At 38.8% G+C, this 24,827-nt stretch overlaps 1 protein-coding gene across 7 annotated transcripts in view; it reads left to right on the top strand.

Annotated features, from left to right (window-relative positions):
* LOC119722053 overlaps positions 1 to 13,378 on the top strand; it is a 33,869-nt gene extending 20,491 nt beyond the window's left edge. The window contains exons 1-9 of one of the 7 annotated variants that reach the window (XR_005270379.1): positions 1,760 to 1,843; positions 2,199 to 2,291; positions 2,749 to 3,025; positions 3,394 to 3,846; positions 4,759 to 4,800; positions 5,496 to 5,533; positions 5,771 to 6,660; positions 11,865 to 11,914; positions 13,357 to 13,378. Coding sequence is in view for 2 of the 7 variants with exons in the window: in XM_038192040.1 (XP_038047968.1) it covers positions 3,465 to 3,846; positions 4,759 to 4,800; positions 5,484 to 5,533; positions 5,771 to 5,803 (507 nt within the window). In the remaining 5 variants the exon portion in view is untranslated. Of the gene's footprint in view, positions 1 to 476; positions 584 to 1,727; positions 1,844 to 2,198; positions 2,558 to 2,744; positions 3,847 to 4,758; positions 4,801 to 5,483; positions 5,534 to 5,770; positions 6,661 to 11,864; positions 11,915 to 13,356 lie in introns of those variants that run through there. The other 6 variants (XR_005270380.1, XR_005270381.1, XR_005270378.1 and 3 more) reach the window with 6 other exon arrangements.
* Positions 13,379 to 24,827: the final 11,449 nt, after the last annotated feature.

The raw sequence follows: 24,827 nt of genomic DNA, 5'->3' as shown, positions 1-24,827 counted from the left end.
ATGGGTCCACACAAGGATGGTCTTTTAACTGGTCACACACCTGTCTGTTATTGGCATTTGTCTTACTACATGGGTCCACACAGTGATGGTCCTGTAACTGGTCACACACCTGTCTGTTATTGGCATATGTCTTACTACATGGGTCCACACAGTGATGGTCCTGTAACTGGTCACACACCTGTCTGTTATTGGCATATGTCTTACAATTTGGGTCCACACAGTAATGGTCCTGTAACTGGTCACACACCTGTCTGTTATTGGCATATGTCTTACTACATGGTTCCACACAGTGATGGTCCTGTAACTGGTCACACACCTGTCTGTTATTGGCATATGTCTTACTACATGGGTCCACACAGTGATGGTCCTGTAACTGGTCACTAACCATTTGTTATTGACATACATGTCTCACTGTTACTACATTAAACTACAACTCCGAAGACTTCATGCTTTTTTGTTGTTGGTTGTTTGTATAGATGAGCTCAACAAGGCACCGAAGGGCAGGCTAGAATATACGAGAAGCGGCAAGCATGCCTTTTTTGTGGCAGTATGGTTTCCAAGGCAGCCAGTGAAATCATTGAAGGTACATGAAGATTTATTGTCCCATTTCTTCCCCACATACAAAATGTATGCAATTGAGCTCTTTCTATTTTTTTTAACTTGATCATCTTAGAAAAATGGAATTATATGTAACACAAGCAGGATCAACTTCACGGTGAAGGCCCTATGGCTAAGCGCTCCAAACTGTTATTGGCATATGTCTTACTACATGGGTCCACACAGTGATGGTCCTGTAACTGGTCACACACTATCTGTTATTGGCATATGTCTTACTACATGGGTCCACACAGTGATGGTCCTGTAACTGGTCACCCACCTGTCTGTTATTGGCTTATGTCTTACTACATGGATGCACACAGTGATGGTCTTGTAACTGGTCACACACCTGTCTGTTATTGGCATATGTCTTACTACATGGGTCCTCACAAGGATGGTCCTGTAACTGGTCACACACCTGTCTGTTATTGGCATATGTCTTACAACATGGGTCCACACAGTGATGGTCCTGTGACTGATCACACACCTGTCTGTTTTTGGCATATGTCTTACTACATGGGTCCACACAGTGATGGTCCTGTGACTGGTCACACACCTGTCTGTTATTGGCATTTGTCTTACTACATGGGCCACACAGTGATGGTCCTGTGACTGGTCACACACCTGTCTGTTATTGGCATATGTCTTACGACATGGGTCCACACAGTGATGGTCCTGTAACTGATCACACCTGTCTGTTATTGGCATATGTCTTACTACATGGGTCCACACAGTGATGGTCCTGTAACTGGTCACACACCTGTCTGTTATTGGCATTTGTCTTACTACATGGGTCCACACAGTGATGGTCCTGTTACTGGTCACACACCTGTCTGTTATTGGCATATGTCTTACTACTTGGGTCCACACAGTGATGGTCCTGTAACTGATCACACACCTGTCTGTTTTTGGCATAGTACTTACTACATGGGTCCACACAGTGATGGTCCTGTAATTGATCACACACCTGTCTGTTTTTGGCATATGTCTTACTACATGGGTCCACACAGTGATGGTCCTGTAACTGGTCACTAACCATTTTTTATTGACATACATGTCTCACTGTTACTACAATAAACTACAACAACTCAAAAGACTTCATGCTTTTTTGTTGTTGGTTGTTTGTATAGATGAGCTCAACAAGGCACCAAAGGGCAGGCTAGAATATACGAGAAGCGGCAAGCATGTCTTTTTTGTGGCAGTATGGTTTCCAAGGCAGCCAGGCACATGAAAGATGTGCACGCTGGTGAGTCTGAGGTGAAACATGCAAAGGCCAAGGAGCCCAAGTCAACTAACAGGCGACATACTGTTGAATTTGAGAGGCTCCGTTTGAAAGGGAATTTCTACCATAATATGGAGGTGCTGTCAACTGGTGTGGGTCAGATCATCGTTGCCAGAAATCCAATCCTCAGATTGCTCCAATCCTCAGAAAGCCCACAAAATAAGAAAAGAATTGTTCAAATCCCCCCCCTAAAAAAAAAAAAAGGACATAAAGTACCCAATTTTTTGGCCCCACCCAATTTCAAGTGGATTTGAATGCTCCGAAAGGCGTGTATTTGATTGCAGTGCAGAAACGTCTGTCTGTTTTGAATTTTAAACAGTGCGTCTGAAAATACGTAAGCCATGGACAGGAGAAGAGAAACAGGCGATCTACCAGCACCTCAGGGGACACATACGGAAAAATCAACTGCCAGGTAAAGCAGTCTGCGAAAGTGTGATAGCAGCACATCCCCGAACATCCCCGATTTTTTTAAATTTTTTTTTTTTTTTATACTTTCCAATGGCCTCCTGTGAATGTGATAAAATCTGATGCCCCAGTATGAGTTTTCTTTTATTTTGTGGATCATTCATAAGAGATGAGTAGTTACTGGTCTTTTTAAGTCTCCAGTTGGAGGTTTAGTGATTTGTGACAAGAAACTTGATAGGTTTATGCTTTTTCGATCAGTCTTAAGAGAGGAATTTTTTAAGTAGTGCCTGATCTCTCTAAGTCTGCAGATGGAGATTTATGTAGGTGCGACAACTCCGATACCCCCAGAACATGAGTTTTCTTTTACACTCCTGTCTGTTATTGGCATATGTCTCACTACATGGGTCCACACAGTCATGGTCCTGTGACTGGTCACAGACCTGTCTGTTTGGTTTCCAAGGCAGCCAGGCACATGAAAGATATGCACGCTGATGAGTCTGAGGTAAAACATGCCAAGGCCAAGGAGCCCAAGTCAACTAACAGGCGACCTACTGTTGAATTTGAGAGGCTCCGTTTGAAAGGGAATTTCTACCATAATATGGAGGTGCTGTCAACTGGTGTGGGTCAGATCATCGTTGCCAGAAATCCTCCCTTCGGTCAAGAGGTCCAATCTTCAGATAACCTGCCATGCCCATTTTGCATGTTCCGTCGGCAATGGTCCATCATCAGATATCCATGGTGGTAAGGGGTGACAAGTTAATACTGGCCTTCGGTAGGAATCTGATGGCAAAGGTTTGACCTGGGAAAGCTCAGTACGTATTAATTGTATTGGACAGTTTGAAACATGGGAATGTTTCTTTTTTGGGGGAGTAGCTGAATTAAACCTAAATGTTACAGGCATTTTTAGTTTAATTTGGCAATATTCATGTGTATGTTATCCTATTGTATTGAAGGGGATAAGAGTTTCTTTGGGTTTACCAGAATTTGGAACTATCCTCTAGTTAACGGATGTATTGCTTATTGTATCATATTTGTTTAGTCATTCAACTAAGTCATTCTTTTTCTGGTGCCATTTGATTTGTTTCTGGTGCCATTTGATTTGTATACAGACTCGACCTGGTACAGATAAGGGGAAAGAGAGGTCGCGCAGTGCCTGTGCTTCTGACCAGTGGAAGTCTTGATGGAAAACCGTGAAGCAGTTGGGGCGCATAATGCGAATCCCTATATATTTGCTCGCCCCCGAAACTCCTTGAAACAAGTGAGAGGATGGGATTGCCTAACTGCTGTTGCCAAGCAGGCTAATCTGCAAGAGCCTCCTGCAGAAACGAGCACAAAGCTGAGAAAGTATGTTGCAACGGTGTCTCAGATTATAGACCTAAACAGCAATGCGCTCGACTGGCTAGCAAGGCACCTGTGCCACGACATAACTGTCCACAGGGACTTCTACCGCCAACACGAGTCGACACTAGAGCTTGCGAAAGTCAGCAAGCTACTTCTTGCTGTAGACAAAGGCAAGATAGCAAAACTGTCTGGCCGAAAACTTGATGATATTGATTTGGAAGGTAAGGAACCATTAGGTGCATTAATTAGGATTCCCATACTGTGACCTGGGACTTTTCTGGGAATATGGATGGACCTGAGATATTTGCATATTATTGCAAATATGTTTTTCCTTTTAAATTGTGGTTTCATTTTGAAATATGACAAAAGTGTTCAAAAGCCCAAATTGACACTAAAGTTTGTAGTCCAGAGTGACGATAAGATTCAACAATCTGAATAGGCAATAAAAAGTGATATTTTAAATTTCTATTTATTGGCCCTAATTCATTTTAGAATAATTAGTCTTTGGACAGTAGAAACCTTGTTTTCCATTTGGACAATCGGTCCTTCAGGTAATTAATTGGACTAAATTTGGACTACCAAAGCTTTTGACTGTAATGAAATTTAGGACTAAAGAACCTTAAACACTGTTGTATCAAATGATCAGATAAAAGAACCTTAGTTTATTTTTGGACCAATAACCCCCCCGGTAGATTGGGGCTTTGGACTATTTGGCAGACCACTACACAAATGTATGGTGTTTACCTTGGAATAATTTCGGGAAGAATGCTGTTTTGAAGTTCATGTCCTGTTGAAAAGTGGAAAACAGAGAAAGTGCCAGTTTTAGAAGAGCAAATGTCCACAAAGGGACCTAATATCTGAACAAATCGTCGAAGATACTTTATTATAGTTATATTAATATGTTCTGGATTTAAAAATCATCAAGTTAAAAATTAGCCCACAGCATTTTGGGCCCTTTTTCCATTCAACCTGTTCCAAGGTGCATCATCTTTTGTACGAGAAGGTCACATTTTACCTCCTTCGAATGATTCTTTCCAATGCCCACTGTCTATTCCTACATTATGTTTAATAAGAGCCTTCAAAGGGTATTATATGCCACTAATACCAAAGGACAACTTTTATTCTATTTCAAGGTGTTTTGGCTGATGAATCATCAAGTGAAGAGGAGGATGCAGGTACGTAAAATAATTTTGTTATCAGATTGAGATTGCAGATTAATTTTCATAGAATAATTGAGGTATGTGTGGGGGGGGGGCGCATTATACATTTACAGTTGCAGGTTTATACATGTCCACATTCTCTTGTGTTTAAAAACATCATAAATACATAGCCATAAACTAATACCTGGGACAGTTTAGCGGTTCCTATTAGTCGAGAGGCTGCCATGTGCGGGTGTTTTCAGCAAGGTTTTAAAACACTCTGCTAGTGTCTCGCTAAATGTGGAATTTTGTGGGAAAATGCCCATGCGGATTTATTGGTTGAAATTTGACACGCACCAGTAGTACGCATGGGAGATGTTACCAGTGAACCCTTTATGTATGAGTCATATTCACAAGTCACTATCGCTGCTGCCTATCGCCTAACATCACACCACATCACGTGTCAATTCCATAATCATGAGTAAATAGTTAGTGCTACTCACACGAGGTGCAAACCATTAATAGCTGGAATCAAGTTTGAAAGAAAATAAAAGTTTCAAACAAAATCACTGGAAAATTGAAATTATATATATGTTTTGACACTTGACCGAAGACAGTATTTATTTTATTTATTCCTGAGAGAGTGATATATTTTGGAAAATGTAAAAAAAACTTTGCGATTCATGATTTCTTGCCTTAATTTGTTTCAATTGACGCAAATGTTTGCAAAGACCCGTCATCAGGTGGCAGGAAGCTGGGCGCCCAGCAGGTAAGGTTCTGCTTATTTTCTTTCCTCTGGATCTGTTACTGATCTTCATTTTTCACAAGTAGATGAGTTCACTTTATAAAATTGAATTGAATGGGATAGTTGTTTAAATAAGTGGGGGGAGTGGAATAAATTAACATTAAAAAGTGTCGACTCGACGAAATTCTAAATTTCCAGTGTGAAAAACAGTAGCTTCCATTTCACAATTTAAAGCCGTTTAATATTGTTTTATATATACAGATCCTTGTGCTTATTCAAATAGCCCCTTCATGAATGTGACGTTACCGCAAGACAGGTGCAGTGCGCAAATTCCTTGCGCGCTTTGTCACGTAACTCTTTGTGACGCCATTTCTTATAAACGCCAAGTTGCCTATTCAACTTCATTCTCGGTTGAGCAACCTTATCTCGCTGACATGCGCATTTTGTTCTCCGTGCAATATGAATCCTAACCTGATAATGCAAATCAAGAGATACTATCGGCCATCAGATCGTTGGCTAACTCGATAGACAGTAAAGTAGATTCAGCCTTTAAGAGGCAGCGTACCCTTGCCCGACAGTCCACCAGACTTTAAAAGCGACGGTAACAAGGACCAGTTTCGCCACGAAGAAAAGCTCTCCAGCCTAATTGACTCGGCCTTAGCATCGTTAGACGCCGGAGACGTCAACGCAGCCAGAGAGGCCCTCAAGCAAGCCAGCATTGAAATCAAACAGCGGCAGAAGCTGATCAGGTTGGCCGATCGTTCTTCCCAAGGTTGGGCCACGGTTAAAGAATACGTCACCGACAATTAAGCCGACGACTCGGACGATGAGAAACGACTCAGAAAGGCGGAGAAAATGGCGACCAGCAAGAAATCAGAAGCCGCTAAGAAGTCCAAGGCCAAGGCTCGCAATCCTGTACGTCCTTACCCTGCTGCGAGTTCTTTTCGTACCTACAGCCGGTACACATATCGTCAAGATTTCCGGTCCTGTTTCCAGTGCGGAATCGCAGGACATATCCGATCCAACTGCCCCTCTCTTCGGGCCCTCCAACAGCCTCAGTGCCGGTCACAACCTTCAGCCACTGATACCACCACAGCATAGGGACTGGGAAGAGCAGGACTCAACTACTCCTGTCCCATCCGGTGTAAAGGGTAAGCTGAAACCTCGCTTCTTATTTTGGCGAGACATACTTAAGTGTAGTATTTTTGTACAAGAGGTTATTTCAGATGGATACAAGATTCCATTTTATGTCACTCCTCCTCTTGCTGTTTTGTCAAACAATAAGTCAAGTCTATCCCATGCACAATTTGTGGAAACTGCCATCGCGGATTTGCTCGCAAAGAATTGTATCACGCAATGCACTGTTACCCCATACTGCTGCAATCCTTTGACTGTCGCAGAAGGTAAAAAGTTGCGATTAGTGCTTGACCTACGACACCGGAATAAGTACATTTGGAAAGAGAAATTCAAGTACGAAGATCCCACCACATCGCTCCGTCACTCGATTACAATCAGTACTACTTTTCTTTTGATCTTGAGTTGGGTTACCATCACGTCGATATCTTCCCATCTCATCAAAAATATCTTGGTTTCTCTTGGCATCATAACGATTCAGTCACCCGATATTATACCTTTACTGTTCTTCTTTTCGGTTTAAGTAGCGCCTGTCACTTATTCACCAAATTAAACAGGCCTATAGTGCACCATTGCCATCAAAACGGTATCGTGGCCCATATGTACATCGACGACGGACTCATTGTCTCCCCCGACTTTGAGTCAGCTTCTGCCAATGTTTCCTTTGTGCGCAACCTCATAACCTGCAGCGGATTCGTTCCTAGCAAAACAAAATGTGTCTGGTCACCCACTAAAACAATTCAGTACTTGGTTCATACCATCAACTCCGACGCATTTCGCTTTCAGGTACCACAAAGCAAAATTCACAAGATTCTCACGTTCATTTCATCCGTGCTGGATTCCCACCAGTCCAACCAAGCCATTCCCGTACGAGACTTAGCGCGATTTACCGGTCACATAATTTCATCCTCATTAGCACTCGGTCCAGTCGCTAGATTTAAGACACGTTTGTTGCTACCGCGCCATTGATTCGCGTCACTCTTGGTCCGATTCATTTGTTCTCCCTGCTGACGCCGTTTCGGAACTCAGCAATTACAGTCCCTGAATGGTTTTACCATACGAGGCAGGCTAGTCCACTCTTTGACTATCTATTCCGATGCAAGCGACACGGGCTACGGTGGTTACGTCGAAGGTCACCCTTACTTTTAAGTACACGGTACCTGGGTCCTTATTCACAAAGCACCCGTAAATGCTTGCGGGCGCGCAACTTCCCCGCAACCCTCACTTAAGCACTTGCGGGTTATTCACGAAGCCCCCTTAAATCTGCGTGTGCCCGTAAACCACCCGTAAATTTGCGGGACCTCCAGACGTCCCACAAGCACACCATAACTTGCGTGGATCATCTCGATTGTCACAATGGCGGCACTCTTGGCATGTATTTTGGATCTACGAACTGAATCGACGTGCCGGTTCATCTTCCATGACCGGTTGAACCAACTATAGGATGAGTTAAAAAGAAAGTGACCGAATTTGGAAAATGTGTTCAAAATATTTGGCGCGTTCCATTTTCATGGGCGTCAATCGGTGGGGGACAAGTCCTCCCCCACTTTTTTTTTTTTAAGTGGCGGATATCATATCGTTGCCCCCCCCCCCCCCCCCCACTTTTTCTATCCCCGAATAAAAGTTGTAGCCTTCCTTAATGATTCTATAGTAGCTGATTCAATGACTCCAAACTCAAAAAATGATGTTTAAAAGATTATCTTTTGCCCACAAAAGTGGTTTGAGTGCTCAGAAATTGCCTCAGATCGCACCACAGAGCAAGCATCTAGAATCCAAAAACTTTCGGGGCCCGCTCCATGCCGTAATAGGTATGTCCTCCACTTTTGGGAAGCGACTGCCGCCCTTTGTATTTTTTTATGGGACGAAATACATCTTATGGGATTTTAAGTGTGAACATTTCACTTAAATTGCACAGTCTAATCCTAAGTTATGTCTGTTTCAATAAAACGATCACAAACTTGTTTACCATTCATCACGTGATGCAAACTGAACACCCATTGAGTACAATGAAACGTGGACTTTCCCACCTCCACTGAATGAACGAGAGCATGGGAAAGGATACAAAAATCACCATCAATAAAAAAAAAAATAGAGCTAACTTGTTTCTTATATATTGAAAGCACACATTCTGACAGTGGTTTCTGTCTTGAGTTCAATTATTAAAGGGAACCTGCAAAAAGATTTGTATGACTTAAATAGATTTAAAACAAATTTCTTGCCATGTTACTATGACTTTCAACCTTCTTTTGTAGTAGTAAAAGGGAGAAATTTCAACATTTCAATTTTTATGCTATTGAAAATGTCCATATTCATGAGCCACAGCGTGATATCATTCAAAGCAGAACAAAAGTGTCTCTACAGCTTTGTGTATCTATCAAACTTTCTTTATTTTCTTGCAGTAAGTTCCACTTTTTACTTGCTTATCATGTTAAACAGCTTGTTTGGACACTAGCAGTTGCCACTAGTTTTTTCGAAGCTTTTTTTTTGTGGGTAACTTTGAAGGAATTATGTTTGTACTGTTCATATGCACTTTTGACAAGGAGTTTCTTGTGCGACAAAAGCAAAATGGCGCCCATTACATGCGATTGTATTTGATGAAAGGATTTGCTAACAATTGAAAAACTACCACTTTCTTGTCACTTCCAACGAAAACAAGTATTACGATCTTGTATGTATTGTTGTGACACATAATAATGTGCAAGAGAACAAGATGAGCTGAATTTCCACTGCGTGTTTCCTTTAAAGTCTTGTTGGCATTTTAAAGTTTGTCTGTAATATGATTCTCACTAAACTCAATAGCTTCCAATGACATTCAAGGACAGCTATAAAAATGGGCTACGTTTGTAACACATGCATAACTTCTGAAAGCATTGGTAAATTTTAGTGATTCATTTTTAATTTTCTTTAAATGAGTGGAAGAACATGCTCTTAAAGACATGCTTGATTGGTGTTGATTGTTTGCTAAGAAAACAAAGACAAGTTAATCTTTAATCGACTCTGCCTGTAATTTTTACAACGAGCAAGAACTCTGAAATGGGATAAAATGTCTTGGCATGTGTTTTTTTTATGTTCAACCAATTAGTTGCGAGTGCCCGCAACATGCGGGTCCACTAAGGGAACTCTAAGGGTGCTTCGTGAATACCACTTAACGCAAGTCTTACGTGCCCTTAACTTCCACTTACGGGTCCCCGCAACGCAAACATTTACGGGTGCTTTGTGAATAAGCACCCTGGTCCCCAGTAGAGCAACGAAAAAGTTCTACTTGGCGCGAACTAGCCGCAGTAAGTCACGTACTTAAGCAGTTGCAAAAAGCAGTGACGGGCCAGAACGTCAAATGGTTTACCGACAATTCCAGTGTCCCAATTATCATTCAGTGTGGCAGCCCCAAACCCAACTTGCATGAACTCGCAAAATCAATATTTCACATGGCCGACGAATTCAATTGCGTCTTGTTACCCGAGTGGCTACCTTGAAACGAGAACAAACTCGCCGATGAAATCATTCGATTTCAAGACTTCGACGACTGGTCTATCGACCGGGGATCATTTCGGTTTATAGATAGTCTATGGGGTCCTCGCACTATTGACCGTTGCGCCATCAACCATAACGCTAAATTCACGCGGTTTAACTCAAGGTTTTGGTGTAAAGGCGTGGCTGAAGTCGATGCATTCTCTCAGAATTGGTCGGGCGAAATTAATTATTTTTGTCCTCCAGTATCCTTGATTATACAGGTCTTCAAAAGAATTCTCTCTGACAATGCCACCGGCACATAAGTCGTACCACACTGGCCCACGTCTTCCTTCTGGCCAATCATTTGCCCAGATGGCATACATTTCCATAGTAGGGTGGTCGATTGGAGATGGATGAATATTTCATTCAGTCCGTCTTCCTTGGGGACAAGTTCAGTGTTTTGCCAAACCCCATCATTCGCTTCCATAGCGATTCATTTTGATCCCTCATTAGCGCGACACACATGGTTAAGACTAGGCACTTGCCCTCAGCGCGACTCTCGCCCGTGAGTACTGTTTGCGTATTTAAGCGGACTTCGTTCCGCAATTTTCTACACGGCCATTCCTGGTCGATGCCAATTTGCGAGCATCAAGTGTAAAAGTATGGTTTATCGTTGTTGGTACAGTAAAACATGATACTGCGACCCGTTTATTGGTCTGATTGCATACTTAATGCATTTTGTGTAGTATATTACATTTTTGTATTGTTTTGAGATTCCCATATCGTTTTTCCTTTCCACCTTTTTTGGCGTTCTCAGCGTGGTAGGCGGCTCTTTCTACCAATAGTACTCCAAAATTGTGTACTTGTGTTCTTATTACTCTTCACATGATGAAGATATAGTAAAAAAAAAAGAATTTTCTTTCGGAAGAATGAAGAAAGAAAATATATTTTTTTAACTTCCATTGCCAAAACTTACAAGCATTATTTGCACACAAAAATGGTTTGGATTAGCCGAATTGTTTACTGTCCTTCAGGTAATAAATTGGACTAAATTTGGACTACCAAAGCTTTTGACTGTAATGAAATTTAGGACTAAAGAACTTCAAACACTGTTGTATCAAATGATGAAATAAAAGAACCCTAGTTTATTTTTGGACCAATAACCCCCGGTAGATTGGGGCTTTGGACTATTTGGCAGACCACTACACAAACCTATTGCGTTTACCTTGAAATAATTTCGGGAAGGAGGCTGCCATGTGCGGGTGTTTTCTGCAAGGTTTTAAAACACTCTGCCTAGTGTCTCGCTAAATGTGGAATTTTGTGGGAAAATGCCCAAACCGATTTACTGGTTGAAATTTGACACGCACCAGTAGTACGCATGGGAGATGTTACCAGTGAACCCTTTATGTATGAGTCATATTCACAAGTCACTATCGCTGCTGCCTATCGCCTAACATCACACCACATCACGTGTCAATTCCATTATTATGAGGAAATAGTTAGTGCTACTCACACGAGGTGCAAACCATTAATAGCTGGAATCAAGTTTGAAAGAAAATAAAAGTTTCAAACAAAATCACTGGAAAATTGAAATTATATATATGTTTTGACACTTGACCGAAAACAGTATTTATTTGATTTATTCCTGAGAGAGTGATATATTTTGGAAACGTGATGATTTCTCTTCTAATAGATCAGACATGTTTCCGAAAACGTAAAAAAAACTTTGCAATTCAAAATTTCTTGCCTAAATTTGTTTCAATTTACTCAGATGTTTGCAAAGACCCGTCATCAGGTGGCAGGAAGCTGGGCGCCCAGCAGGTAAGGTTCTGCTTATTTTCTTTCCTTTGGATCTGTTACTGATCTTCATTTTTCACAAGTAGATGAGTTCACTTTTATAAAATTGAATTGAATACCCATTCAATTCAAATTGAATGGGTATTCAAATAAACTTTTACAAAAACTTTTTAAACAATTTATTTTACCTCTCCCCCCCCCCCCCCCCCCTGCTTATTTAAACAACTAAGTGGGGGGAAGAAGTGAATAAATTTACATTAAAAAGTGTTTTTTAAAGGGCAAGCCAGGCACGTCAACTGCGGGCACGGTATTTTTGGAATTTTTTTTTTTTTTTTTAATTAATGTTAAGCAAACAATTTAAAATCATGAAAGCATGTTACCAATGAAGGATCTGGGGGCAAAAGGGACCAAACCTCCCAGCCCTCCCCCTGCCAAGAATGAAAGAAAAAAAAAGCAAAAACACAGGAAAAAAAGAAATGCTTTGGAAATTTCACGAAAAAGAGACATTTTCATTTCCCATCCTTCAAAGCCACACAAGCTCAGATATAGAAATTTCAGATTCCCCCCCCCCCAAAAAAAACCCAAAACACAATGAAAAAAACAAAATCTAAAATTGATGCCCAAACACCCAAAATAAGTGTGCTGGTTTCCCCTTTATTTCCATGTATTTCCTCCCCCAATCCAGCAATTTATTTTCATGTCATTCCTTTGACAGCTAAAAAGTTACAAATGGAGCCCAAAAAGCCTAGTAGTCATGGTCGCACAAAGGTCATGGCTACTACATTTTTAAAAAATGACTTGAAGATTTACAAATATTTTAGTCAAAGCAATTAGTTTGCAAATTACTGATGGTTTCAATATCCCAGAGCACTACGCGTGTATGTCGTGTGAAACCTATTGTACCTTTCATTTCCTGTTTGTATTGATGTAATACGGTACCATGTGCACACTTCACAACACTGGTCTTTCTACGTTGTTGTTTTTTAAGGGGAAGCCAAGCACATCAACTGCAGGTCTTTCATTTTTCATTTTTATTTTTTATAACATTCAACAAAATTTCAAAAGCACAAAGCAATGTTGTAGGGATGGGGCGCAACAGGGGCCATGAAGCAACAGGGGCCATGAAGCCTCTTCCTTCCACCTTCCCTTTTGCTGAGAAAAAAAAATCAAGAATCAAAAACACAGACAAAATAAGAAACTTTAATGAAAAAAGCATGACTGGGTGGGGATAATTTTAATTTCCCATCCTTTTGTGTGCAGTCCAATCCTCAGATTGCTCCAATCCTCAGAAAGCCCACAAAATAAGAAAAGAATTGTTCAAATCCCCCCCCCCCCTAAAAAAAAAAAAACAGGACATAAAGTACCCAATTTTTTGGCCCACCCAATTTCAAGTGGATTTGAATGCTCCGAAAGGCGTGTATTTGATTGCAGTGCAGAAACGTCTGTCTGTTTTGAATTTTAAACAGTGCGTCTGAAAATACGTAAGCCCATGGACAAGGAGAAGAGAAACAGGCGATCTACCAGCACCTCGGGGGACACATACGGAAAAATCAACTGCCAGGTAAAGCAGTCTGCGAAAGTGTGATAGCAGCACATCCCCGAACATCCCCGAGATTTTTTTTTAATATTTTTTTTTATACACTTTCCAATGGCCTCCTGTGAATGTGATAAAATCTGATGCCCCAGTATGAGTTTTCTTTTACTTTGTGGATCATTCATAAGAGAAGAATGAGTAGTTACTGGTCTTTTTAAGTCTCCAGTTGGAGGTTTAGTGATTTGTGACAAGAAACTTGATAGGTTTATGCTTTTTCGATCAGTCTTAAGAGAGGAATTTTTTAAGTAGTGCCTGATCTCTCTAAGTCTGCAGATGGAGATTTATGTAGGTGCGACAACTCCGATACCCCCAGAACATGAGTTTTCTTTTACTTTTGGATCATTCATAAGAGAAGAACAAGTAGTATGGTCTATCTAATTCTGTGATTGGTTTATTGGAAGTAGCTAACTGCCTTGTCCCTACATTTAAGTCTATAGTTGAAGTTTCAACTAATATCTGATAGCCAGGAATGTGATATCTTTTTTGGGACTTTTTGATCACTCATCATAAGAGAAGAACCTGAGGAGTAGCTAATGGCCTGCTGAGTCTGCTCTTGAAGGTTATTATTGATTAATGACAGAAATCTTGAATGCCCAGAACTTGATTTGCTTTTTGACTGTTTGGATCAATCATAAGAGAGTAGTGCTTCTTGTTCCCTCTAATTCTTCGGTTTGAGATTAAGTGATGTGTGATCATCTGATTCCCCAGAACATGAGTTTTCATAAAAGAAAAATATTCCGCTTGGAAGTCTTTTGATTTGTGACATGTTTTGATGGCCCAGAACTTGAATTTGTCCTTTCTTTTATATCATAAATACGAGAAGAAACGTATTGTTAGGTAACAGTTTCGTCTCGACATGTAAGTTTATTGTTCTATAGTTGGCGTTCAACTGATAGCTTAGAAATCTGATAGCCAGGGACATGATTGGTTTTGGACTTTTTGGATCAATCTTAGGAGAACCGTATGAGTAGCTAATAACCTGTTAAGTATGTAGTTGGAGGTTTAGTGATTTGTGATACAAATTTTAATAACCCAGAACTTGATTTGCTTTGTGACTGTTTCAACCAATCATAAGAGAGGAATCTTATGAGTAGTGCCTGGTGTTCTAAGACTGCAGTTGGAGATTTAGTGATGTGTGACAAATATCCTGATACATAATAGCCAAGAACATGATTCACTTACACTTTATCAATCACAAGAGAAGAATGAGTAGTTGTTGTCATTTTCTCCAAGTATTTGGGTGATATGTGAAAGATCTCATTATAGCCAAAACTTGATTTCTTTCTTTTTTGCAGTACTCGGACGTATTTGAGTAGGGCTGTGAAATTGTTTGAGAAAATTGTTAATAACTATTGTTGCAGATTTTTCTTTGAATTGCTCATAAACGAAATATCTTCAATTTAACGCCTGGTTCATTCGATTTAGGTTGAAATTGAAGATCACGCAGATCGGCATTCGACAATCAAAATGATTCATTCTATTTCACTATACAAGCATTCTAACGCATTTTAGCTTCACTCGTCCCTATCAAAGATGCATTCATATTAAAAGTATCGAGTTGTTCATTCAATTTCATCTAAACCATTAGTAAGGAGTTGATCGGGCATTCGTTTTCATTAATGGGCAAACATATTTCACATTTTGTCAAACATCTTTTAAGACTTCATACGTGTCTGTATTCCTAAGCTTAAATCATTTGATGACTTCAAACCGTAGACTGACTTTCTTTCTTACTTAAAGGGTATGTGCAATGAATTTTTCTGAGGAATTCTTTTGCGCAACTTTGTGAAATGTAGGAAAACTACACATTTAATAACACTCTTTGTGTTAATCTGATTTTGCAAATGTGCACTTCTTTAAATTTAAAAGTTTCCATGCTTTTCCGGACTAACGCTGTTAAATGTGATGTCATTTCAGGAAGACACTGTTCAGTTAAGGGTTTTTTCTTTCAAATTATTCATACAAAATTTGCTAATTGAAAACATTTGTGGGAAAGGGTTGGTCATTGTCTTACTGCCATGTACTGACACATCATTATAATCATCACAGGTTTTCTAATGAATATGAAACTTTGCATTAGCATAAAAACGGAGAAGGCACCAAAACCTCAAAATAGAAAATAAAACTTGCAAATAAGGTTAAATGTGACAAAAAGATGTATTTTCAAGGTCAATCAAAGTTGACCTATCAAAGAATTATGTCAAGGTTTCCTTATTGATAAAGTTGTTGCGAAGTAGTAGTTTTTGCAGTTTTGAAAACGGAGATACTTTTGCAAGTAATTTTACGTCAAATGTTACATATCTGTAAAACTAAGTACACTGATTATGTGTAGAATATTATTGAAATGAAGAAGACTCCGTATTGTTCAAAAACTGTGCAAATGCATTCTCGTTTTTTATTCAACGTTCAGCCAATTTTGCAATGTACATTTTTTGACTTGCTTGCTTGTTGGGTTCGATGTGTATATAAGTGAAACAATTGTTCGTTAAAGAGAAAAACAAATGAAATAAAAATCTTTCCCAATAATTTTTTTGTTGTTTGGTAGTCCCGTTATTTTTCAATTGTTTTAATAATTCTTTAAATAAATATAAATGAAATATCTGAAGAATTTTTGTAATACACTTTAACGATATTCAGAATTTTTTTAAAGTTCAAGTTCATCACCAAGTCTTAATAGTGATTTTTTTTTTTAATTGTGCATTTCTAAAGTTTTTTTGATACACATCAAGAAATCTTAACGATTTGTTTAAATTGATTCAAGTTCAAGTTCATCACCAGTTCTTGACGGTGATTTTTTTTTTAAATTGTATGTGCATTCTTTAAATATTTTTTCATCACGAATTTTTCTCCGATTTGTTTTTTTTTTTTCAAGTTCAAGTTCAAAAATAATTGTCTGAATTTCTGAAGAAAATTCGAAATTTTAACGGATTTTTTGTGTGTTTAATCCCTATAGCTACGGTTGATTTTAGATAGACTACTGTTTTCGAGGTGTATGAGGTATCCTAACCATCGTTATCATGGGGCAATCTCATTGGGCCTGAGCCTCGCACAAGAAACATCCAAGCAACGATCCATTTCTGCCTCAATCGTCTCGAATTCCGTCAGATTTGGTTACATTCTACAAGTTCAAGTTCAGAAACTATTCTCTAAATTTCTGAAGAAAATTCGAAATTTTAGCAGATTTTTTTGTGTGTTATCCCCTATAGCTACGGTCGATTTTAGATAGGCTACTGTTTTCGAGGTGTATGAGGCGTAGGGTATCACATCCAATCATCGTTATCATAGCGCAATCTCATTGCCTGAGCCTCGCACAAGAAACATCCAAGCAACGATCCATTTCTGACTCAAACGTCTCGAATTCTGTCAGATTTGGTTACATTCTTCAAGTTCAAGTTCAGAAACTATTCTCTAAATTTCTGAAGAAAATTCATAATTTTAGCAGATTTTTTGTGTGTTATCCCCTAATAGCTACGGTCGATTTTAGATAGGCTACTGTTTTCGAGGTGTATGAGGCGTAGGGTATCACATCCTAACCATCGTTATCATAGCGCAATCTCATTGCCTGAGCCTCGCACAAGAAACATCCAAGCAACGATCCATTTCTGACTCAAACGTCTCGAATTCTGTCAGATTTGGTTACATTCTTCAAGTTCAAGTTCAGAAACTATTCTCTAAATTTCTGAAGAAAATTCATAATTTTAGCAGATTTTTTGTGTGTTATCCCCTAATAGCTACGGTCGATTTTAGATAGGCTACTGTTTTAGAGGTGTATGAGGCGTAGGGTATCACATCCTAACCAATCGTTATCATAGCGCAATCTCATTGCCTGAGCCTCGCACAAGAAACATCCAAGCAACGATCCATTTCTGACTCAAACGTCTCGAATTCTGTCAGATTTGGTTACATTCTTCAAGTTCAAGTTCAGAAACTATTCTCTAAATTTCTGAAGAAAATTTGAAATTTTAGCAGATTTTTTGTGTGTTATCCCCTATAGCTACGGTCGATTTTAGATAGGCTACTGTTTTCGAGGTGTATGAGGCGTAGGGTATCACATCCTAACCATCGTTATCATAGCGCAATCTCATTGCCTGAGCCTCGCACAAGAAACATCCAAGCAACGATCCATTTCTGACTCAAACGTCTCGAATTCTGTCAGATTTTGTTACATTCTTCAAGTTCAAGTTCAGAAACTATTCTCTAAATTTCTGAAGAAAATTTGAAATTTTAGCAGATTTTTTTGTGTGTTATCCCCTATAGCTACGGTCGATTTTAGATAGGCTACTGTTTTCGAGGTGTATGAGGCGTAGGGTATCACATCCTAACCATCGTTATCATAGCGCAATCTCATTGCCTGAGCCTCGCACAAGAAACATCCAAGCAAACGATCCATTTCTGACTCAATCGTCTCGAATTCTGTCAGATTTGGTTACATTCTTCAAGTTCAAGTTCAGAAACTATTCTCTAAATTTCTGAAGAAAATTTGAAATTTTAGCAGATTTTTTGTGTGTTATCCCCTATAGCTACGGTCGATTTTAGATAGGCTACTGTTTTCGAGGTGTATGAGGCGTAGGGTATCACATCCTAACCATCGTTATCATAGCGCAATCTCATTGCCTGAGCCTCGCACAAGAAACATCCAAGCAACGATCCATTTCTGACTCAAACGTCTCGAATTCTGTCAGATTTGGTTACATTCTTCAAGTTCAAGTTCAGAAACTATTCTCTAAATTTCTGAAGAAAATTCATAATTTTAGCAGATTTTTTGTGTGTTATCCCCTAATAGCTACGGTCGATTTTAGATAGGCTACTGTTTTCGAGGTGTATGAGGCGTAGGGTATCACATCCTAACCATCGTTATCATAGCGCAATCTCATTGCCTGAGCCTCGCACAAGAAACATCCAAGCAACGATCCATTTCTGACTCAAACGTCTCGAATTCTGTCAGATTTGGTTACATTCTTCAAGTTCAAGTTCAGAAACTATTCTCTAAATTTCTGAAGAAAATTCATAATTTTAGCAGATTTTTTGTGTGTTATCCCCTAATAGCTACGGTCGATTTTAGATAGGCTACTGTTTTAGAGGTGTATGAGGCGTAGGGTATCACATCCTAACCAATCGTTATCATAGCGCAATCTCATTGCCTGAGCCTCGCACAAGAAACATCCAAGCAACGATCCATTTCTGACTCAAACGTCTCGAATTCTGTCAGATTTGGTTACATTCTTCAAGTTCAAGTTCAGAAACTATTCTCTAAATTTCTGAAGAAAATTTGAAATTTTAGCAGATTTTTTGTGTGTTATCCCCTATAGCTACGGTCGATTTTAGATAGGCTACTGTTTTCGAGGTGTATGAGGCGTAGGGTATCACATCCTAACCATCGTTATCATAGCGCAATCTCATTGCCTGAGCCTCGCACAAGAAACATCCAAGCAACGATCCATTTCTGACTCAAACGTCTCGAATTCTGTCAGATTTGGTTACATTCTTCAAGTTCAAGTTCAGAAACTATTCTCTAAATTTCTGAAGAAAATTCATAATTTTAGCAGATTTTTTGTGTGTTATCCCCTAATAGCTACGGTCGATTTTAGATAGGCTACTGTTTTCGAGGTGTATGAGGCGTAGGGTATCACATCCTAACCAATCGTTATCATAGCGCAATCTCATTGCCTGAGCCTCGCACAAGAAACATCCAAGCAACGATCCATTTCTGACTCAAACGTCTCGAATTCTGTCAGATTTGGTTACATTCTTCAAGTTCAAGTTCAGAAACTATTCTCTAAATTTCTGAAGAAAATTTGAAATTTTAGCAGATTTTTTGTGTGTTATCCCCTATAGCTACGGTCGATTTTAGATAGGCTACTGTTTTCGAGGTGTATGAGGCGTAGGGTATCACATCCTAACCATCGTTATCATAGCGCAATCTCATTGCCTGAGCCTCGCACAAGAAACATCCAAGCAACGATCCATTTCTGACTCAAACGTCTCGAATTCTGTCAGATTTGGTTACATTCTTCAAGTTCAAGTTCAGAAACTATTCTCTAAATTTCTGAAGAAAATTTGAAATTTTAGCAGATTTTTTTGTGTGTTATCCCCTATAGCTACGGTCGATTTTTAGATAGGCTACTGTTTTCGAGGTGTATGAGGCGTAGGGTATCACATCCTAACCATCGTTATCATAGCGCAATCTCATTACCTGAGCCTCGCACAAGAAACATCCAAGCAACGATCCATTTCTGACTCAAACGTCTCGAATTCTGTCAGATTTGGTTACATTCTTCAAGTTCAAGTTCAGAAACTATTCTCTAAATTTCTGAAGAAAATTTGAAATTTTAGCAGATTTTTTGTGTGTTATCCCCTATAGCTACGGTCGATTTTAGATAGGCTACTGTTTTTGAGGTGTATGAGGCGTAGGGTATCACATCCTAACCATCGTTATCATAGCGCAATCTCATTGCCTGAGCCTCGCACAAGAAAACATCCAAGCAACGATCCATTTCTGACTCAAACGTCTCGAATTCTGTCAGATTTGGTTACATTCTTCAAGTTCAAGTTCAGAAACTATTCTCTAAATTTCTGAAGAAAATTTGAAATTTTAGCAGATTTTTTGTGTGTTATCCCCTATAGCTACGGTCGATTTTAGATAGGCTACTGTTTTCGAGGTGTATGAGGCGTAGGGTATCACATCCTAACCATCGTTATCATAGCGCAATCTCATTGCCTGAGCCTCGCACAAGAAAACATCCAAGCAACGATCCATTTCTGACTCAAACGTCTCGAATTCTGTCAGATTTGGTTACATTCTTCAAGTTCAAGTTCAGAAACTATTCTCTAAATTTCTGAAGAAAATTTGAAATTTTAGCAGATTTTTTGTGTGTTATCCCCTATAGCTACGGTCGATTTTAGATAGGCTACTGTTTTCGAGGTGTATGAGGCGTAGGGTATCACATCCTAACCATCGTTATCATAGCGCAATCTCATTGCCTGAGCCTCGCACAAGAAACATCCAAGCAAACGATCCATTTCTGACTCAATCGTCTCGAATTCTGTCAGATTTGGTTACATTCTTCAAGTTCAAGTTCAGAAACTATTCTCTAAATTTCTGAAGAAAATTTGAAATTTTAGCAGATTTTTTGTGTGTTATCCCCTATAGCTACGGTCGATTTTAGATAGGCTACTGTTTTCGAGGTGTATGAGGCGTAGGGTATCACATCCTAACCATCGTTATCATAGCGCAATTTCATTGCCTGAGCCTCGCACAAGAAACATCCAAGCAACGATCCATTTTCTGCCTCAATCGTCTCGAATTCTGTCAGATTTGGTTACATTCTTCAAGTTCAGAAAATATTTTCTGAATTTCAGAAGAAAATTCGAAATTTTAGCCGATTTTTTTTGTAATTGCCTATAGCCTGCGGTAAGTTTGACATCGATTAATGTTTTCGATGTTGTTATCATAGCGCAAATTAATAATCAGCTCGTCGCACAAGAAACATCCAAACAACGATCCATTTCTGCTGATAACGCTTTCCGTGTTGTCGCAGCTCTGTTTCACGTGCTTCAGATGTGAAATGCGTGCAGAAATGTAGCCAGAGCCCAGCATTTAAGCATGAATGACGCTCGTTCCGCCGATAACTTGAACCAACTGCAGCTATAGGCGAAAACATAAAAAAAAAACGCTTGGGATTTGGTGACTTCTTTATAGGGCACTTTGGACACTGACGGACCCATATACCTTGACATCACTAGCGCATCCTATCCATAAATACTTGCTCCAGACCTTCTGAAATGTTTTATTGCTGTCCAAATGACCACCATCAGGTCCATCATGTGCTAGTTCCATTACCTCATCTTGCAGTGCCGTAGGAACCAACAGCAGTCTTTCCATCGTCTGTAGAAAACACCATTGTGCAGCTCCAACTGATCCCACTGGAACCAGTATTCTTTTGTCACAACGTCCACAGCACTCACTGTTGACAGCTCTCTTTTTTTGACCGGTTTCCTTCCACATCATGACAGAGGCCAGCAATGGATCGGTATGTTGAGCCTTCCTCAACTCGTCTGTATTCCAGCAAGGTATATGGACAGTATTACTTCGTTGGATGAAGGGGGGAAGTAGTTTTTCCCATAAAGGTAGTGTTTGAATTGACGCAGGTAAGTGACAAAAGCAAGAAGTTCTTCATTCCGAGTGACACCGTATCGTCTTTCTACCTTGCTGAGAGTTCAGCAGGCAATAACAGACTCCTCTTTCATGCCATTATAAGCCTGCAAAAGAACGGCTCCGTTTCCCCTCGTCACAGGCATCAGTGTCCAATAAGAAAGGCTTGCTGAAGTCTGGGTAGGCCAGGATTGGACTGGTGGTGAGGAATTTCTTCAACTGCCAGGTCACATTTAACCGTAGCTATAGGGGATAACACACAAAAATCTGCTAAAAAATCGAATTTTCTTCAGAAATTTGGAGAATAGTTTCTGAACTTGAACTTGAAGAATGTAACCAAATCTGACAGAATTCGAGACGATTGAGGCAGAAATGGATCGGTGCTTGGATGTTTCTTGTGCGAGGCTCAGGCAATGAGATTGCGTTATGATAACGATGGTTAGGATGTGATACCCTACGCTTCATACACCTCGAAAACTGTAGTCTATCTAAAAATCAACCGTAGCTTTAGGGGATAACACACAAAAAATCTGCTAAAATTTCGAATTTTCTTCAGAAATTTAGAGAATAGTTTCTGAACTTGAACTTGAAGAATGTAACCAAATCTGACGGAATTCAAGACGATTGAGGCAGAAATGGATCGTATGTTTCTTGTGCGAGGCTCAGGCAATGAGATTGCGCTATGATAACGATGGTTAGGATGTGATACCCTACGCCTCATACACCTCGAAAACAGTAGTCTATCTAAAATCAACCGTAGCTATAGGGATAAAACACACAAAAAATCCGTTAAAATTTCGAATTTTCTTCAGAAATTCAGACAATTATTTTGGTACTTGAACTTGAAAAAAAAAGAAATCGGAGAAAAATTTGTGATGAAAACATATTTTAAAAATGCACATAAAATTAAAAAAAAAAATCACCGTCTTGAACTTGAATCAATTTAAACAAATCGTTCAGAAATTCGTGACGTGAATAAAAAATCTTCAGAAATGCACAATTTAAAAAAAAAAACACCGTTAAGACTTGGTGATGAACTTGAACTTGAACAAAAAAAGAAATCGGAATTTGTGATAAAAAAAATATTTTAAAAATGCACATAAAATTTAAAAAAGAAAATCACCGTCAAGAACTGGTGATGAACTTGAACTTGAGTAAATTTAAACAAATCGTTAAGATTTCTTGATGTGTATCAAAAAAACTTCAGAAATGCACAATTAAAAAAAAAATATCACTATTAAGACTTGGTGATGAACTTGAACTTTAAATAAATTCTGAATATCGTTAAAGTGTATTACAAAAATTCTTCAGATATTTCATTTATATTTATTTAAAGAATTATTAAAACAATTGAAAAATAACGGGACTACCAAACAACAAAAAAAATTATTGGGAAAGATTTTTATTTCATTTATTTTTCTCTTTAACGAACAATTGTTTCACTTATATACACATCGAACCCAACAAGCAAGCGAGTCAAAAAATGTACATTGCAAAATTGGCTGAACGTTGAATAAAAAACGAGAATGCATTTGCACAGTTTTTGAACAATACGGAGTCTTCTTCATTTCAATAATATTCTACACATAATCAGTGTACTTAGTTTTACAGATATGTAACATTTGACGTAAAATTACTTGCAAAAGTATCTCCGTTTTCAAAACTGCAAAAACTACTACTTCGCAACAACTTTATCAATAAGGAAACCTTGACATAATTCTTTGATAGGTCAACTTTGATTGACCTTGAAAATACATCTTTTTGTCACATTTAACCTTATTTGCAAGTTTTATTTTCTATTTTGAGGTTTTGGTGCCTTCTCCGTTTTTATGCTAATGCAAAGTTTCATATTCATTAGAAAACCTGTGATGATTATAATGATGTGTCAGTACATGGCAGTAAGACAATGACCAACCCTTTCCCACAAATGTTTTCAATTAGCAAATTTTGTATGAATAATTTGAAAGAAAAAACCCTTAACTGAAACAGTGTCTTCCTGAAATGACATCACATTAACAGCGTTAGTCCGGAAAAGCATGGAAACTTTTAAATTTAAAGAAGTGCACATTTGCAAAATCAGATTAACACAAAGAGTGTTATTAAATGTGTAGTTTTCCTACATTTCACAAAGTTGCGCAAAAGAATTCCTCAGAAAAATTCATTGCACATACCCTTCAAGTAAGAAAGAAAGTCAGTCTACGGTTTGAAGTCATCAAATGATTTAAGCTTAGGAATACAGACACGTATGAAGTCTTAAAAGATGTTTGACAAAATGTGAAATATATTTGCCCATTAATGAAAACGAATGCCCGATCATCTTGAATTGAATGAACAACTCGATACTTTTAATATGAATGCATCTTTGATAGGGACGAGTGAAGCTAAAATGCGTTAGAATGCTTGTATAGTGAAATAGAATGAATCATTTTGATTGTCGAATGCCGATCTGCGTGATCTTCAATTTCAACCTAAATCGAATGAACCAGGCGTTAAATTGAAGATATTTCGTTTATGAGCAATTCAAAGAAAAATCTGCAACAATAGTTATTAACAAATTTCTCAAACAATTTCACAGCCCTACTCAAATACGTCCGAGTACTGCAAAAAAGAAAGAAATCAAGTTTTGGGCTATAATGAGATCTTTCACATATCACCCAAATTACTTGGAGAAAATGACAACAACTACTCATTCTTCTCTTGTGATTGATAAAGTGTAAGTGAATCATGTTCTTGGCTATTATGTATCAGGATATTTGTCACACATCACTAAATCTCCAACTGCAGTCTTAGAACACCAGGCACTACTCATAAGATTCCTCTCTTATGATTGGTTGAAACAGGCACAAAGCAAATCAAGCTCTGGGTTATTAAAATTTGTATCACAAATCACTAAACCTCCAACTACATACTTAACAGGTTATTAGCTACTCATACGGTTCTCCTAAGATTGATCCAAAAAGTCCAAAACCAATCATGTCCCTGGCTATCAGATTTCTAAGCTATCAGTTGAACGCCAACTATAGAACAATAAACTTACATGTAGAGACAAAACTGTTACCTAACAATACGTTTCTTCTCGTATTTATGATATAAAAGAAATGACAAATTCAAGTTCTGGGCCATCAAAACATGTCACAAATCAAAAGACTTCCAAGCGGAATATTTTTCTTTTATGAAAACTCATGTTCTGG

The sequence above is a fragment of the Patiria miniata genome, unplaced genomic scaffold (genome assembly GCF_015706575.1).
Source record: "Patiria miniata isolate m_02_andy unplaced genomic scaffold, ASM1570657v1 HiC_scaffold_14, whole genome shotgun sequence".
Lineage (NCBI taxonomy): Eukaryota > Metazoa > Echinodermata > Asteroidea > Valvatida > Asterinidae > Patiria > Patiria miniata.
This window is presented reverse-complemented; position numbering and strand designations above follow the sequence as displayed.